Below are 13,654 nucleotides of genomic sequence, written 5' to 3'. Positions count from 1 at the left end.
TCGATGCTATTTCCAGGAGACATGTTGCCTACGGAACACAAAATTCGGACTCCAGGAATACAGTTTAATCAAGGCCACCGAGAGAACCAGTATCCGCTACTGAGATCTGGTTTTCGCTGAAGACGATAGACAATACAGAGAACTATTATTTGGAAATGTAACAAAGTGAATCATTCTTTATAGGATGGAAGTAACGTCTTTTTTTCTTTTCCTTTTTTCCAGCCAAGGGAATGCTGAAAAAAATAAACAGATGAGGGATTTTGAGCTTGTGTTGAAACCAAAACCTCTTTCCTTAGCTTATTTCCCAACGTGTGGCTTTTATACCCTCATACACCAGCACATGCCTACTGAAGAACCAAATCAAAGATTACTTTAAATCACTGGCTGGCGTTCTTTTTCAAATGACGCAAAATGCACAGGTATATAAAAAAATAGCGTTCCATAAACTGAGCACTCCATAATCAAAATCAGATTCTAGCTGTAGTGCTATTGTCAGCCCTGCTTAAATCATGCCATTTTATTTAAGCCCTCAGATAATTTCTCGCAGCTCAGTAAGTGGGTGGATGTTAGCAGCTAAGGTCATCGAAAAGATTTACTTTAAAATAAATTCAACAATTCAGAGCATCGCCCTCTCCACAGCGCAAAGTGTACCTTGCTTTGAACATGCATATAAAATTTCATTAAAGTGCAACATAAAAGTTTTACATTAGAGGAACCTAGCGCCGGACCTTTGTTTAACAGTCATGATAATTTATGGCGTGGATCTGCTACAGTTAAGTAGAAAAACAGCCTTCTCGTGATGAAATACAAGTCAGAAAGGCTGAAATTCAAGGAAAGCTGGAGGAATCCCAACCTCCGACCGTTCAATTCCTTCAGGTTTTTGTCACACATTCTTCTTTAATATTCTCCGTACGGATTGAGACACAATCCTAGTCCGTTAACTCCTGTATCCCATGCTTTAAAAGTTGGGGTTTTCAGTTCTACGCACATCTGAGAGTTCAGAGAAATTCTATTTTCTAAAACATCGTACCCATAAATAACATGGGTTCCAATTTTGCCTCTTCCTTGCCTAAGTTTCTTTCGTAACCCTTCTTCCTTGTCCTTACCTTTTGTAAGAGAGGCCAGACTGGCTCCGAGATCTTCAAGAAGATTACAGACAATTAAACCACTATCCAAGAGGCAGAGGGCCAGTATTATCACCAGGATTTACTGAGCAACTTTTATCTTTGAAAGATTCAAGCATTTGCATAGGACACTCTTTGAGCTGATGGGCTGTAACATCAATCAACAGATGTTTATTGCACACCTGTGATGGGAAAGGCACTGTGCTACATGATGCAAGAGGGTGATACACCACGCCCTAGGAAGCAGTGTGGATATTTAGACACCGACGACTTAATGCAACAGCAGTAACGCAGTGAAAAGAGCCATAAACACAAATCCTAGGGCCTCCACTGACTGTGTAAACTTCAGCAAGTCACTTAACCTTTCCGAACTTCAGTTTTCTCATCTACAAAATGAAGCTAACAGTCTCAGTCCTGACAAACCCACAAGGTTATGGTGAGGATCACATCAAACAACCGATACGGTAAGTTACAAAGCTTTGGGAAGAAATGTTATCCACCTCCTAGTCCCAGCTTTGAGGATCCAAATATACCTATGATCTTCTTTATGATCAAGTATCAAATCTTCAAAATTAAGGCATTCAAATTTAAATGGACAGTTCCCAAGGACTTGAGTTTTGCCTCTTTTTTATATATATCTTGCCATTCACAGGTTTTCATTAAAGGGGCATCCATCAAAGAAGTGCTAAGAGATTATATCAGTACATAAATTGTTCTTTTTTTATCTAAAAGAAAAAAGCAGAGTCCCATGCCTAGTCAATTACATGCTAATTCCACCAATTTTTTTTTTTTACACAAGTATGATATGCACAATCCAATCCATTTGTTTCAGTGATGGCTAAATGCTCAGGCCCGTACAATAACAATAAATAATAGGCAATGAGGTTTCATGGTAAGGCACCTGACCTGGAAATTGGGAGATGTGGATTTCTTACCTAGCTCTACTACTAACCAGGTTGTGTGGCCATAAGCGAGTCAAATGACCTCTCTAGGGCTGTTTGCTCATCTGTAAAATGGGAATAACACCTGAACATTCTAAATTACAAGGACTAAATGAGGTGACATATGGGAAAGTATCCCACATTTGAAAAGGCTCGCACAAGGTATCAGCTGTCAATGGTGCGGGCTGTGGGGTCAACTCCATCTAAGGCAGAACCTGGATTGTATCACCAAGTAGCTTAGTGATTCCATTACTTCATCTGTAAAACAGAGAGCGTAACAGGTCCTATCCCATAAAGACGTCTGAAGGATAAAGTGAGATTGACTATTTAAAGCATCCGGTGATGCCTGGGGCACAGAGTAAATACTCCAATCACAGTAGCAATGATGACGATGCGTTCTAGAATGCACAGGTGAAACACACACACACACACACACACACACACACACACACACACACTCCAAAAGGTTGCTTCAAGTTGTGGTGTCAACAGCAATGCATGTCTTCCCATTATCAGTAAACAAGTTTTTAAAACCTCTTTCTTTATCCCACAACAATCTGAAAAAGACAAAATTAAAAGTGAAAAATGCTGTCCCTGTACCAATTGTTTCGTCTACAGGACAGGCTAATCAACTGTGTGGCAGTTTCACTTTTTGAGGTAGGAGCTACAAGCCCATAGGGCAACAGCTTCTAGACTGTTCCAGAGATGGCCATTTTATTGGACCTTTATGATTCTGAAATTACATTAAATATGTGCCAATTTTGCATGCAAGAAATAGTCTTAGCTAAGAATAATGAGCATGAAATAAAGGTTCAGCGCATTAAAGCCATTTCTATTCAACAATAATTAGCATGTTTAAATACAATATAATTTTTAGCCATCTACAAAATGCTTAAATGTTTGGAATCTCGTTTATGTCTATAATGACAGATTCATTTTTGAGGTAGTCATTTTCAATCTTGATTTGTATATTTTTAAAGTTGTTAAACGCTTGACTGAATCATTAGCAAAACAATTCATGTATCATTAAACTGATTTCTAACATGAGACAATTTTCTTTCTTGTCCAATAGACGTGCCTTTTTCAGATTTACCGAGATAGCTTTTATCCTTTGGAGGGCTTGGCGGGGCTGCGGAGGAGACCTCAGCACTGGCTAATTTCACGGCCTCCGGTCTAGCCTCCCCATCCATACACTCCCTTAAGAGCCTCAACCCCCGCCACGGTTTCCTGAACGAACGCTCACGCACTCTGGAGAATGCATATTGTACTAGCAAAGAAAACAGACCGCAGACCGGCTCCTTTTTCATGGAAGCCAAACAGAGAGAGGGGAGACAAATGGACGCAGGTAGAGAACCACAAACCCTGGCAACCTGTAGGCCGGGGTCTGAACAGGACCCTGCCCCGCCGCCCCCACGGGGCTGCCACCCCTTGGCGCGCGCTCTCTCCCTCCCACATCTTCCCACGTAGGAGCAGGTCTGTGCCACGCTCCCGAAGGACTGCGGCCGGAGGGGCCTCGGAAGACCTGTGCGCGCACGGCTGGCAGTGGCTGGCGGGCTGTTGCCGCGCGCACGGGCCGGGGCCCGGCTGGACGTGAAACAGTTCACTTTTGTCTGCAGAGCGGAGCAGGGTCTCCCCCTCCCCCGCAGGGTGGAGGAGGGCTGGGGAAGGCAGGGGCCGCTGGGGCAGGCCCCCGGGGCCGCCTTCGCGGGAGGAGGAGAAGCCTGGCCTGCACATGGCCCCTTCCCAGCCTTGACAGCCCACACAGACCTTTGAACTTTCTATTTATATAACGGTTTAGTGAGTTTAAGTCTCTTCCTGTGTAACTGCCCGTGTGCGAGCTGGCCTCTAATTAGGCTACTTGTGAGACATCACTTAAAAACTACAAACCACTGCTGCCGGCCTTGGGTCACAAGTGCCTCACCACAATCTTCACTAGACTTTTTCACACTTTGATTTTGGTAGCCTGGTGGCTTTCTTTCCATTTTTTATGTTTAAGGATGCACCCCTGTCTCTATCTGTCGGCCCTTCTCTCCTTCCCTCTTTTTTTAATAATGAAAAGATAAACATCGCCACAGAGGACCTTGGCCTGTCACAAAGCCATACCTAATCAATACGCGGGGTGCTCACAGGACTGAAAGGCGGGACACTTGGTAGCCCCTCCGATTTTGCTTTTATCCCCTCTTAAATGGGGATTAATGACATCCCCACCGCTGGTAAACAAGGCCAAATCTCGCCACAAGATCTCCAGACACCTCAAGAATTCATTTACTGAGTTACCAGAGGCAAGTTGATAGAATGGCTCAGGCTGTAAAATTTCATTTTTTCTTCCTTTCTTTCTTCTTTTACTTGAGAGCAATGGTGTGTTTGGTGCACACAGACAGACACCTGCACCTTCCTCTTCTTTCACAGAATGGTTCATATGAAATTCAGACTCAGGTGAACACTGCCCATTCATCCAAGAATCTTAAAGAACTTATGCTTTGGCCCTTTCGTCGAGGCCAGAGCACCACCCATTAAGATACGCGGGCAGTTTGTGAAATCCAGGGATATGTTCCTTTAGGCACACAGCACTCCCAGACCCAGCACATCGTCTTTCATGCCCCATCCTTCCCATTTGCATTCATTCTGACAAATGTGTTTGTAAATGGGCATGTACTTTTTGTTTACTGTAGTCAAGTGTTTGCAAATAACACATATGCCTGTGTATGTAAAGTCTTCCTTCATTAAGTCTAGGTAAATGAGTTTGTTTTGTAGCTGGCCTGATCCATTTGTTGTCAGACATCTAGGGTTGCACTAGAGGCAGCTCAGAGTTTTCAGTTCTACAAGTGAAGGTTGAGAAAAGATACTATGTAAATGAGACCCTTAACTTGGCCCAAGCCTTTTTCCTTGGACCTCCTGGGGGGAGGAGGAAGAATGGATGCCAGCACTCTAAGCAGCTACTTACTCCCCAGGAAAGGAAGTAAACAGGTAATGAACATATAATTGGTGTCCTCTACATGTCCGCAGAGTTTGGAAAAGTACAGATTTCCATTCAAGGCAGTATGAAGCTTTTTTAGTTCATCCGCTATTGTCACGTTTATGTTCCTTTTTCTTTGGGGGGGGGGGGGTTCAAGACAGATGCACAACCCACATTACAAATGTTTACAAACAGATTCATAAGGAAGTTTGCCCCTCGCAATCAAACAGTAAGAAGGAGAAATTTTCCTGGAACATGGGCACAGAGGGAAAAGGCCAGCTTATTTATGCAGATATGTTACACTAATTCATCCGTATTTCACATAATATCCACAGAGTGTCCAAGTCTGCATGTGGCATAGTTACAAAACTGGAGGAAAAAGGTTTTGCCTTTTCTTTAAAAAAAGAAATGATAGTCCCCAAAGGGGGGGGGGGGGCGTGTCTTTCTGAAAAAAGAAATCAAAAGAGCCCATCCCCTTTAAATATGCAACTGCGTGTGTCTAAGATTAAACTGAAATTAAAACAATATAAGAAACACATTTTTTTAAAACCTAATACCTTGGATATGTTTAACATTTGAACTACACCCACGAAATCAATTATAACAACGTCTGTTAAATTAATGATGTTACCCACACCATATATTAGGCAAATTGTATGCAAATGGTAATGCTGTGGTTATCAGTTGTCTGCAAAATAAATTAGTGAAGCAGAGTAAAGGCTGTGTGCAGGAGCATAATATTTAATTGAGGAGTAATTTTATTGTGATCTTTACTTTTAAATAACAGCACGGTTATTAAAAACCGTAACAGAATGTTTTTCTGCAGGGTTGATAAAACCGTGCATAGTATCAAAAATGCCTTACCGATTAATACTGATACAGTGTAATTTGTGGCTGCAAGGATTTACCCGGAATTGCTGTAAAAGAAAATGTATTTAAGTTCTGATTATCTTGGATTTGCAACTAAAGGGCTCACGATTGGCATAATGAAGCTATTGGCTAAGAGTATGACCCTTTTCTAAAGAAGGAAATTGCCTAAAATATCACATCAGCAAGGGAAATCCTTATAAAAATACACAGCATTCATAGCCAACGGCTGCTAGCAGTTCGCAGAAGATTTCGCACCACCGGTCTGTATTGTAGATTATCCTAACTACATTTAAAAAGGCAATAACCAAGATGCAATTGTAAATCGCTGCCGCCGCATCCTCACCCCTTCTCAAGCCACAGGCTGGGGGGGGGGGGGGGGCGGCAATTGGTATGTTAAAATGTTGTGACGGATTAACAACAATAACGCCTGTGGCAGAAGGTGGAGTTTTTTAAAAAGTTAATAGATATGTATATCACTATTTATGCACGCGCGCGCGCACGGCACGCGGTGAGTAACAACTTTCCGGCTCCCCAGTCACCTTTGCACCATCTTTCAAAACGCTCTCAGCGACAAGTTTACGGTATTTGGGTAAGAGCCGACTAACCCTCTGAATCCGAGCTGGGTGCCCGTCACACAGACCTGCGGCTGCCTCCCAGTGGGGGCGGACAGGGGTCCGGCCGGTAATTAAATGTGCACAGACGTCGGAGCAGCAGACTTCGGGGGACTAACTTCAAAATCCCTGCCTTGAGAGCCAACGCCGAAGTCGGCCCGGACCCGTGGTCCACCGCTCGGCGGCCCGCGAGGCCAGCAGGCACCCGCGTGCGGGGAACTTGGGCTGCGCGAGAGGCGGGGGAAGGTGTGCGCGCCGCGCGGGGACCGAGGTGGTGGTGGCGGCGGCGGCGGCGGCGGCGGCGGGGGAGGCGGCCGCGGACACGGAGGAGGGCGGCCGACGGCACCTTGCCGCTGCCGGTCCCCGCGGCCGGCCGCCGGCGCTCGACACCTAGAAAGTTGAAGCCTTTCGGCCGGGCGGGATCCGGTGCGCCGGGAGACGGGCCGGGCCGGTGGGTGCGCAGGGAAGATCCCCGCGGGGGTCGTGCGGCTCGGCCCGCGGGCGGCGCGGGCTCCCATCCGGGCCACAGGCAACTCTTCGGACTTGGAGCGCCACACGACGCCTTCGGGACCCGCATCCCACCCGCGGCCGCCACCTCCCCTTGCCCCCACCACCACCCGGGCACCCGCGCGAGAGGAGTCGCGGCGGCGGGGCCAGAGGTGGCTGGGAGCAAGTGGGAGGGCGTCTGGGGCGCCCCCACCACAGCCCCGGCTCCTCTTAACAAAGGCGAAAAGCCCGGCCCCGGCCGGGGGACCCGCGTCGCAAGGAGAAGGCAGAGATCAACACCTACCACTGCTGCTCCAAGTCCCAGTCCCTGAAAAAGTCGAATAGATCCATAGCGGCCGGGCGGCGGCGGCGGCGGCGGCGGGCGGGCGTCCGTCCCTGCTCGCGGCGGGTCGGCGCGGCTCTCGGCGCGGCTCGCTCGCTGCTCTCGGCGGCCCGGCTCTCCGGCCCTCCCGCCCGGCTAAAAGTGCCCAGGCCGCATCGGCGGCGGCGGCGGGCGCCGGCGGTGCCCGGTCCTGCGCTCCGGAGCGGCGGCGGCGGTGGCACCGGGCGGGCGAGTGCCCGGCCGCCCGCTCGGGTCCGCTCGCTCCGCGGCTGCCCGCGCGCCCAGCGCCCCGACGCTGCGGCGGCAGGCGCTGGGGGCTCCGGCCGGCGGGGCCGCCCGCCTGGCGGGCTGCGGGGCGGCGGCGGCGGCGGCGGCGGCGGCGGCGGGGGCGACCGGGGTAGCGGCGGCGGCGCGGCGCGGCGCGGCAGCCGGGGCGGCAGCGGCGGCGGCGGCGGCGGCGGCGGCTGCACAGGCGGCGGCGGCGGCCGCGGCAGCATCACACACTTACACACTCACAGGGGGCGGAGCCTGGGCAGCCCGAAGCCGCGACATGGAGCCGGCACGTTATCGGCCCGGGATCTGGCAGGGGGCTCGCCGCGCCCGCCCGCGCCGCCCGGGACCCCCCCACCCTGTCAAAATCAGCTGGTGACAGCGGCCGCCCAGCTGGGGACCCTGGCCCGAGCCCGAGGGGCGGCCCCGCAGAGGTGCGGGAAGGGGAGGGGGGCGCTCGGGGCACAGGCTCCGAGGAGGGAGCCCCCCCCTCCGAACCCCCGCCCACTCCCACCGCGGGAGTTACTGTTTGGAACCAGAAAAGAGCGCACTAACCGCCGCGGGGACGGGGGTCGACCCCCGCAGCCCCGGGGACTCTGTTCCGGCTCCCGAGCGCCGGCGCAAACTTTGGCGGGCCCGAGCATCCCTCGGGCCCGCGGCGCAGAGCACGCGGGGCCGGGAAGGAGAAGGCGGTCACCTTCATCGTGTCACCGGGCGTGCCGCAGTGCCGTGCCAGGCTGCCGGGCGCGGTGCGCACCCAGTAGGTCGGCGAGCTCCGGGCCCTGGATCCCGTGGGCTGCAAGGGTGGGCGTGAGTGGCGGCCCCTGCGTGAACTCTGGGTGCGGGGTCAGGACGCTGGGAAACTCGGTTGCACTACCACCTTCCCCGCACAGCCGCCACGTGCCCGGGCCAGAGGACTAATGCTCTTTCCTCCTCTGGGAAATGGGGAAGGCGCTGGATGTGTGCCCACGAGCCCACCCACCGGCGGCCCGGCTCCCTTCTGGCCGGAGACTCTTCCTCTCCAGGTGCAGTTTCCTCCCTCGCGCAAGCCCCTAGTGGCGCTCCAGGACAGGGTGCCTCCCTTTGGCCAATGCCCTCAGGGAAGGCTTGCTGGCCTCGACACGGACAGGGGGTGTCGGAAGGGGCGGGACCCGGCTGTGGCGTTTCAGGAAAGGTAGTACTCTGGGGTCCCGGACATCTCGCTTGCCTCCTTCGTGTGGTTATACAGAGGGAATCGTGTAAGTGCATTATTGAAAGCTTAAGTCTAGGACTCTCTTAGGAACAGCAGTAGGAGCAAGGTGCCAGTTCTGATCCTATCAGCGACTCTGTGACTGAGCAAAGTCTCTTCTCTGGGGCTCATTTTCTTCATCCGTAAAAACAGAGACTTGATCCAGCGGCCATCTGGCTCTTGCCACTCTGGCCATTCTCCTTTCTGTGTGACTGTGCTTCCCTAATATTATCTCACATTCTCAAAATCATCCAGATAGCTTTGCTTTCCTCCCGCCCCGCCCCCCCCCCCCCCCAGGAGAAACGGAGGCACTGAGACTGGATACTCTGCTCAAGATGTGACATTTCTCCTAGAGGGGGAACTGCACTGGACCCAGACACTGGGAAGCCCGTGTACGGCTAAATGAGGTAGAGTGCCACAGCTCTGAAGAAATGGACGCCTTCAGAATCTGAACTCCAGAATCTGAACTCCAAGGGGCCGGAGGGTCACCTCTTTTGCAATCTTTGTATGACAAAGAAAGCACGGCAGGAACACACAGAAACCAGGCACTGAGATGGCTACACCAGCATCCACTGAAGGCCCTGCTCAAATGTTTATTTTGCACAAAACCGAGTTCTTTACAAATACCAGCTGACTGCACACCAGCCCAATGAGCAGCCATGGGAAGACTACATTTCAAATCGTCTTATCGGTTTGGCTTCTTGCGAACTCCTCCCGTCAAAGACTCCAGGGTAGAAGAGCTATGGGCAAAATTGGTGCAGGCGATTTTCAGATTCTCTCTGGGGCTTGTTTGTTCGTGGGAATTCCAGTCTTCAGCCCTAGCCTGTGAGCCCTTGAGGCGACAGGGACTGCCCTGCTCAGATCCGTGGCCCCCAACCTTGGTGCCCTCAGTAAATGACTCCCAAATTGGATTTGATTGCTAATAATGATTGTTGCCTGGGCTAGTGCTCGATCTGCTAGAAAATCCTTAGAGGAAAACCAGAACGTCTACAATTAACATTTAAATGTAGTGATAATGGTCACTTTGTATTCACTTTTCTCACCAGATTATATTGATTGTGGAAAGACAAAAATATATACACACAGTGCTGGGGAAATACATTTCCTACCGAAATAAAGCTGCTCCTTTAAGAGTTGCAGCCCCCCCATCACCCCACTGGTGCACTTTCTTCCCAATCAGCGGGAGGACCAAGCAGAAGCAGAAGGAGCCAGCAAGAGGCAGCACTCGGCACAGAAGTGCCCGCGGGAAGGAGAGAAGAGACAAGTGGGGTGTGCCGCTGCTTCAGAAAAGGGACGGGGGGCTTTCTCTTCCCGAGATCGAAACCAGGAGGGGGGGGGGAAGGGTGGACTGGGCGGAAGGGGCTCGCTCCCAGCCACCCTCCTGGAACGGGGAGGGCCTGAGACTGGCAGCAGGAAGGGGCCAGGCTGTCCCTGAGGCCAGCCAGGCTGCCCAGGCCCAGCACGCACTCACTGGCATTGTCGGCTCCCAGGTGGGGAGCAGCTGGCCTTCTCCCTTCCTCGTCTTCCTGCCCCTCTCGGGCTCTGATGGGGCCCCAGAGCCTTACAAGCCAGCTCCTTATGGATCTGCAGATACGCCTCCAAGCCACGCTTCCTCAGGCGCGCTGGCGGGAGGAAAGGGAAGGCAGGTTGCAGGGAGGGCAGTAGCAACAGAACGTGAAAAAGGCTGTCCGCAGGCAGAGCCAACCGCTGCCGTCAGACTGGTGGCTCAGCCACCTACTCCCTGGGGTCAGCTCGCTTCCCTCCTCTTCCACTCCCCAGGGCATCTTAGCTACGGAAGACTCCTCTGGGCCAGGCTGTGGTCCGGGCTTTGCCTGGAAAAGCCCCTGTCTGATCTGGCCACACCACTCTTAGTTCAACCCAATATTCCAGAAGCTGCAGCCTCTCCCAACTCGGACCCTCCTCTCTCTGCTGGCTTATCCTATTCTCTGTGACCAGGCCCCCTCCACACCTCACCGAACCCCCCTATTCAAAAACCCTGACCCAAAGAACCTCCTGGGAGGGCCACTGGCCCAACAGAAAGCCACCTTTTCAGAGAGAAAAGAATCAAACCAGACTTCGTGACTCAATCTCTTGAGGTAAAACCAGAAATCATTTTTTAAGATGCTTGATTGTGTAGGAATGCCAATTCTCAGACTTTCCAAAGGGACATTTTTTGACTTGAGTTACTGAAAAAAAAATGTTTTTAATGTTTATTTATTTTTTAGAGAGAGATGCTGCATGAGCAGGGGAGGGGCAGAGAGAGAGAGACAGAATCCAAAACAGGCTCCAGGCTCTGAGCTGTCAGCACACAGTCCAATGTGGGGCTCGAACTCACGGACCTTGAGATCACGACCTGAGCCGAGGTGGATGCTTAGCCAACTGAGCCACCAGGTGCCCCTGACTTGAGCTACTTTTAAAGGAATTTAATTTGGAGCCTCCGGGTACTAATCTTCATTTCAAAGAACTTGAAATCTTTGATTCTTAACAGGTGTAGTAAAGGCACCATCACGCAGGTTCTGGTAGATAGTGTCTACAGTTAAGATTAATTTAAGAAAGTTTCACTGTTGATGTCGGTTCCAAGAAATGAACACAAAGACAGAGTGTGATACGTATGTCATCCTGTCACGCCTCCGATTCCCACTTAAAATATTAAGCATTTGTTTCCGACCTGGTGTGCGTCAGGCCCAGTTACTCTCTCTAGGAGGAAATCCTGACCAAGGTAACAACTCATCTGAGGAAGCCTGCTTGAGAGAATTCCGTGGGCTCCATTTGGGAAGCGTGACCTTCCACAACTGGATTTTCCTCAGTAGAGCGGCCTGGTGCTGTCATGAGTTTGGAAGGGACCAGTGTGATTCTCCGAATCTGAGGCCGTTATCACATGTGGGCGAGACAATCCAGAATGATTCTTGTCGAAGGAGCATTTCGACCCTTTCTAACTTCAGAATATCTGTATTTGTTCCGTGCAAGCGCTCCCAGAAACTGGAAGCCACATGAGGGCAGGGCCCAGGTCCGTGTCGTCAAGCCCAGCACAGGATCTGACGTGTAGCGAGTCCCTGCAGGGTCTATCCACCTGCTCTCTGTGAGGGTGGCAATCCCAGGAGTCGATGTGAAATTAGATCCGGACAACCCTCTGTATTTAGGATGAGCCTCATGAATACACATGTGTAATATTTTTCCCAACTTCTGGTTCTACCACTTTGACTTTGGACCTCAATCATGTATCACAAGGGAAAGTCCCTACTCTCGGACTGTCTGATTATTGCAGACGGTGACCCCATCTCAGAAATCTTCCATAGTCCCTGGCTCTGGGCGCCTACTGGGTCCTAAATATCCACTCCCGCTAACTTTATCTTACTGCTTAATCACTGCTTCATTCCGTGTCCGGTAGTGAAGGTGATGCTGTCACGATTTTCTGTGGTACATTCCTGTGACTCTTTGTACATCTTTAGCATAAGAATAAAGAGATGATGTTGACTGAGCTTTTATTATGGATCAGGAGCTATGCTAAGCACTTTGCCTACCTTATTGCATGTACTCCTTGCCAGGACTCTCCAAGGTAGGGGCTACTATTATGCATATCTTGCAAGAGGAAGCTGAGGCTCTCAGAGGCTGAGTACTTGCCCAGGGTTACAGAGCTCCTAAGTGCCACAGCCAGGTGTCCCCAAGTTGGATTGCTGCCAAGGCTCAGGTCTAATCCGTGCTGCCCCACAGCCTCCACTCTACGCGAGCAAAGGCTTTCCTCTCACTGTAGTGGTGGGGGGGGGGAGTGGGGAGGAATCGAGGAAGGGACCATTATCTTCATTTGACGGTTGAGGAAACGGGTCAAGTGACTTTGCCAAGATCATACGGTGGCAAAGCTGAGCAACTGAAGCTCAGACATGGTCGTCTGGGCTCCAAGCCCAGGATACACTCTCCTTACCACGTTATTGTTTATAGCCCTGGGGCCACTGCCATGGGCTCTACCACTCTGGAACTTGGGGGCTGCATTGGCATCAGTTAACTGTTGGATTAAAAAACAAAAATTCTCATGGTGCAATTTCCCGGATCTCAACCGTGGCTGACCTGGGGGAGAGGCAGTTGGCTGAACGATGCCCTCAGACTAAAGAAAGTCAGTCCGGCCACAGGAAACAAGAAGATGGTGGGGCAATTCTTGCTTCATCATTTAAGGAGACTCAGATGGGTCTTTTTCCTGGAGATTAGAAATCTAGGTTTGAGACAGTCTTTAGGCTGACTGTGGGGGAGTGCACGGTGGCCTGGCTGTGAGACCGCACTGGGGAATTCTCTTCTGCGTAGACCTTGCTGTTGTACAACGGAGTCCGCAGCTCTCTCTCCCGACTTCTTGAGGGTTCCACCCCCTTGTCTACAAATTAAGGGAGTTGGAAACACTCCCGCTCGGACATTGTAGGGCTCCTTGTTTTGAGGTCCCTTTAGACAACACCACCACCCCACCCCACCCCCGCCCCCTGCGACCCGCCACCTCCCTCCGCGACCAATGCAGATTGGTAACTTATAATGATGAGAGAGGCAAAGCGAAGAGTCGCCTCGATTACCCAGGTCAATCATCTCCAATCCTGATCCAGTGATTGGGAAATCTGCTTCCTGGAGCTCAGAGCCCTGTCCCTGGGCAGCTCTCATAAACCCATTCAGCAGTGTGAGTGCCAAGAGTCTCTTCCCGGAGCCCACTCTGCAAGGTTGAAGGGCTGCATTCCAGAAGGAAGTTAAGCATCTTCCCGGTGGCCAGAGAGAGGGAACCTAATGTCTCTGAAAGTGCTTTGTAAATGGTAAAAAGCCTCCTACAAATGCCTACTCTCTTCATCCCTCCGGC

At 51.2% G+C, this 13,654-nt stretch overlaps 1 protein-coding gene across 10 annotated transcripts in view; it reads right to left on the bottom strand.

Moving 5' to 3' along the window:
- Nucleotides 1–7,665, bottom strand: part of AFF2 (AF4/FMR2 family member 2) — a 458,044-nt gene extending 450,379 nt beyond the window's left edge. For all 10 annotated transcript variants that reach the window (XM_045472325.1, XM_045472327.1, XM_045472329.1 and 7 more), the window contains exon 1: nucleotides 7,293–7,665. In XM_045472325.1, the coding sequence (XP_045328281.1) occupies nucleotides 7,293–7,339 (47 nt within the window). In that variant the 5' untranslated portion in view covers nucleotides 7,340–7,665. The remainder of the gene's footprint in view (nucleotides 1–7,292) is intronic.
- Between the last annotated feature and the right edge of the window lie 5,989 nt (nucleotides 7,666–13,654).

The sequence above is a fragment of the Leopardus geoffroyi genome, chromosome X, assembly GCF_018350155.1.
Source record: "Leopardus geoffroyi isolate Oge1 chromosome X, O.geoffroyi_Oge1_pat1.0, whole genome shotgun sequence".
NCBI lineage: Eukaryota > Metazoa > Chordata > Mammalia > Carnivora > Felidae > Leopardus > Leopardus geoffroyi.
The sequence above is the reverse complement of the archived record's forward strand: the minus strand, read 5'-3'. Positions and strand labels throughout refer to the sequence as shown.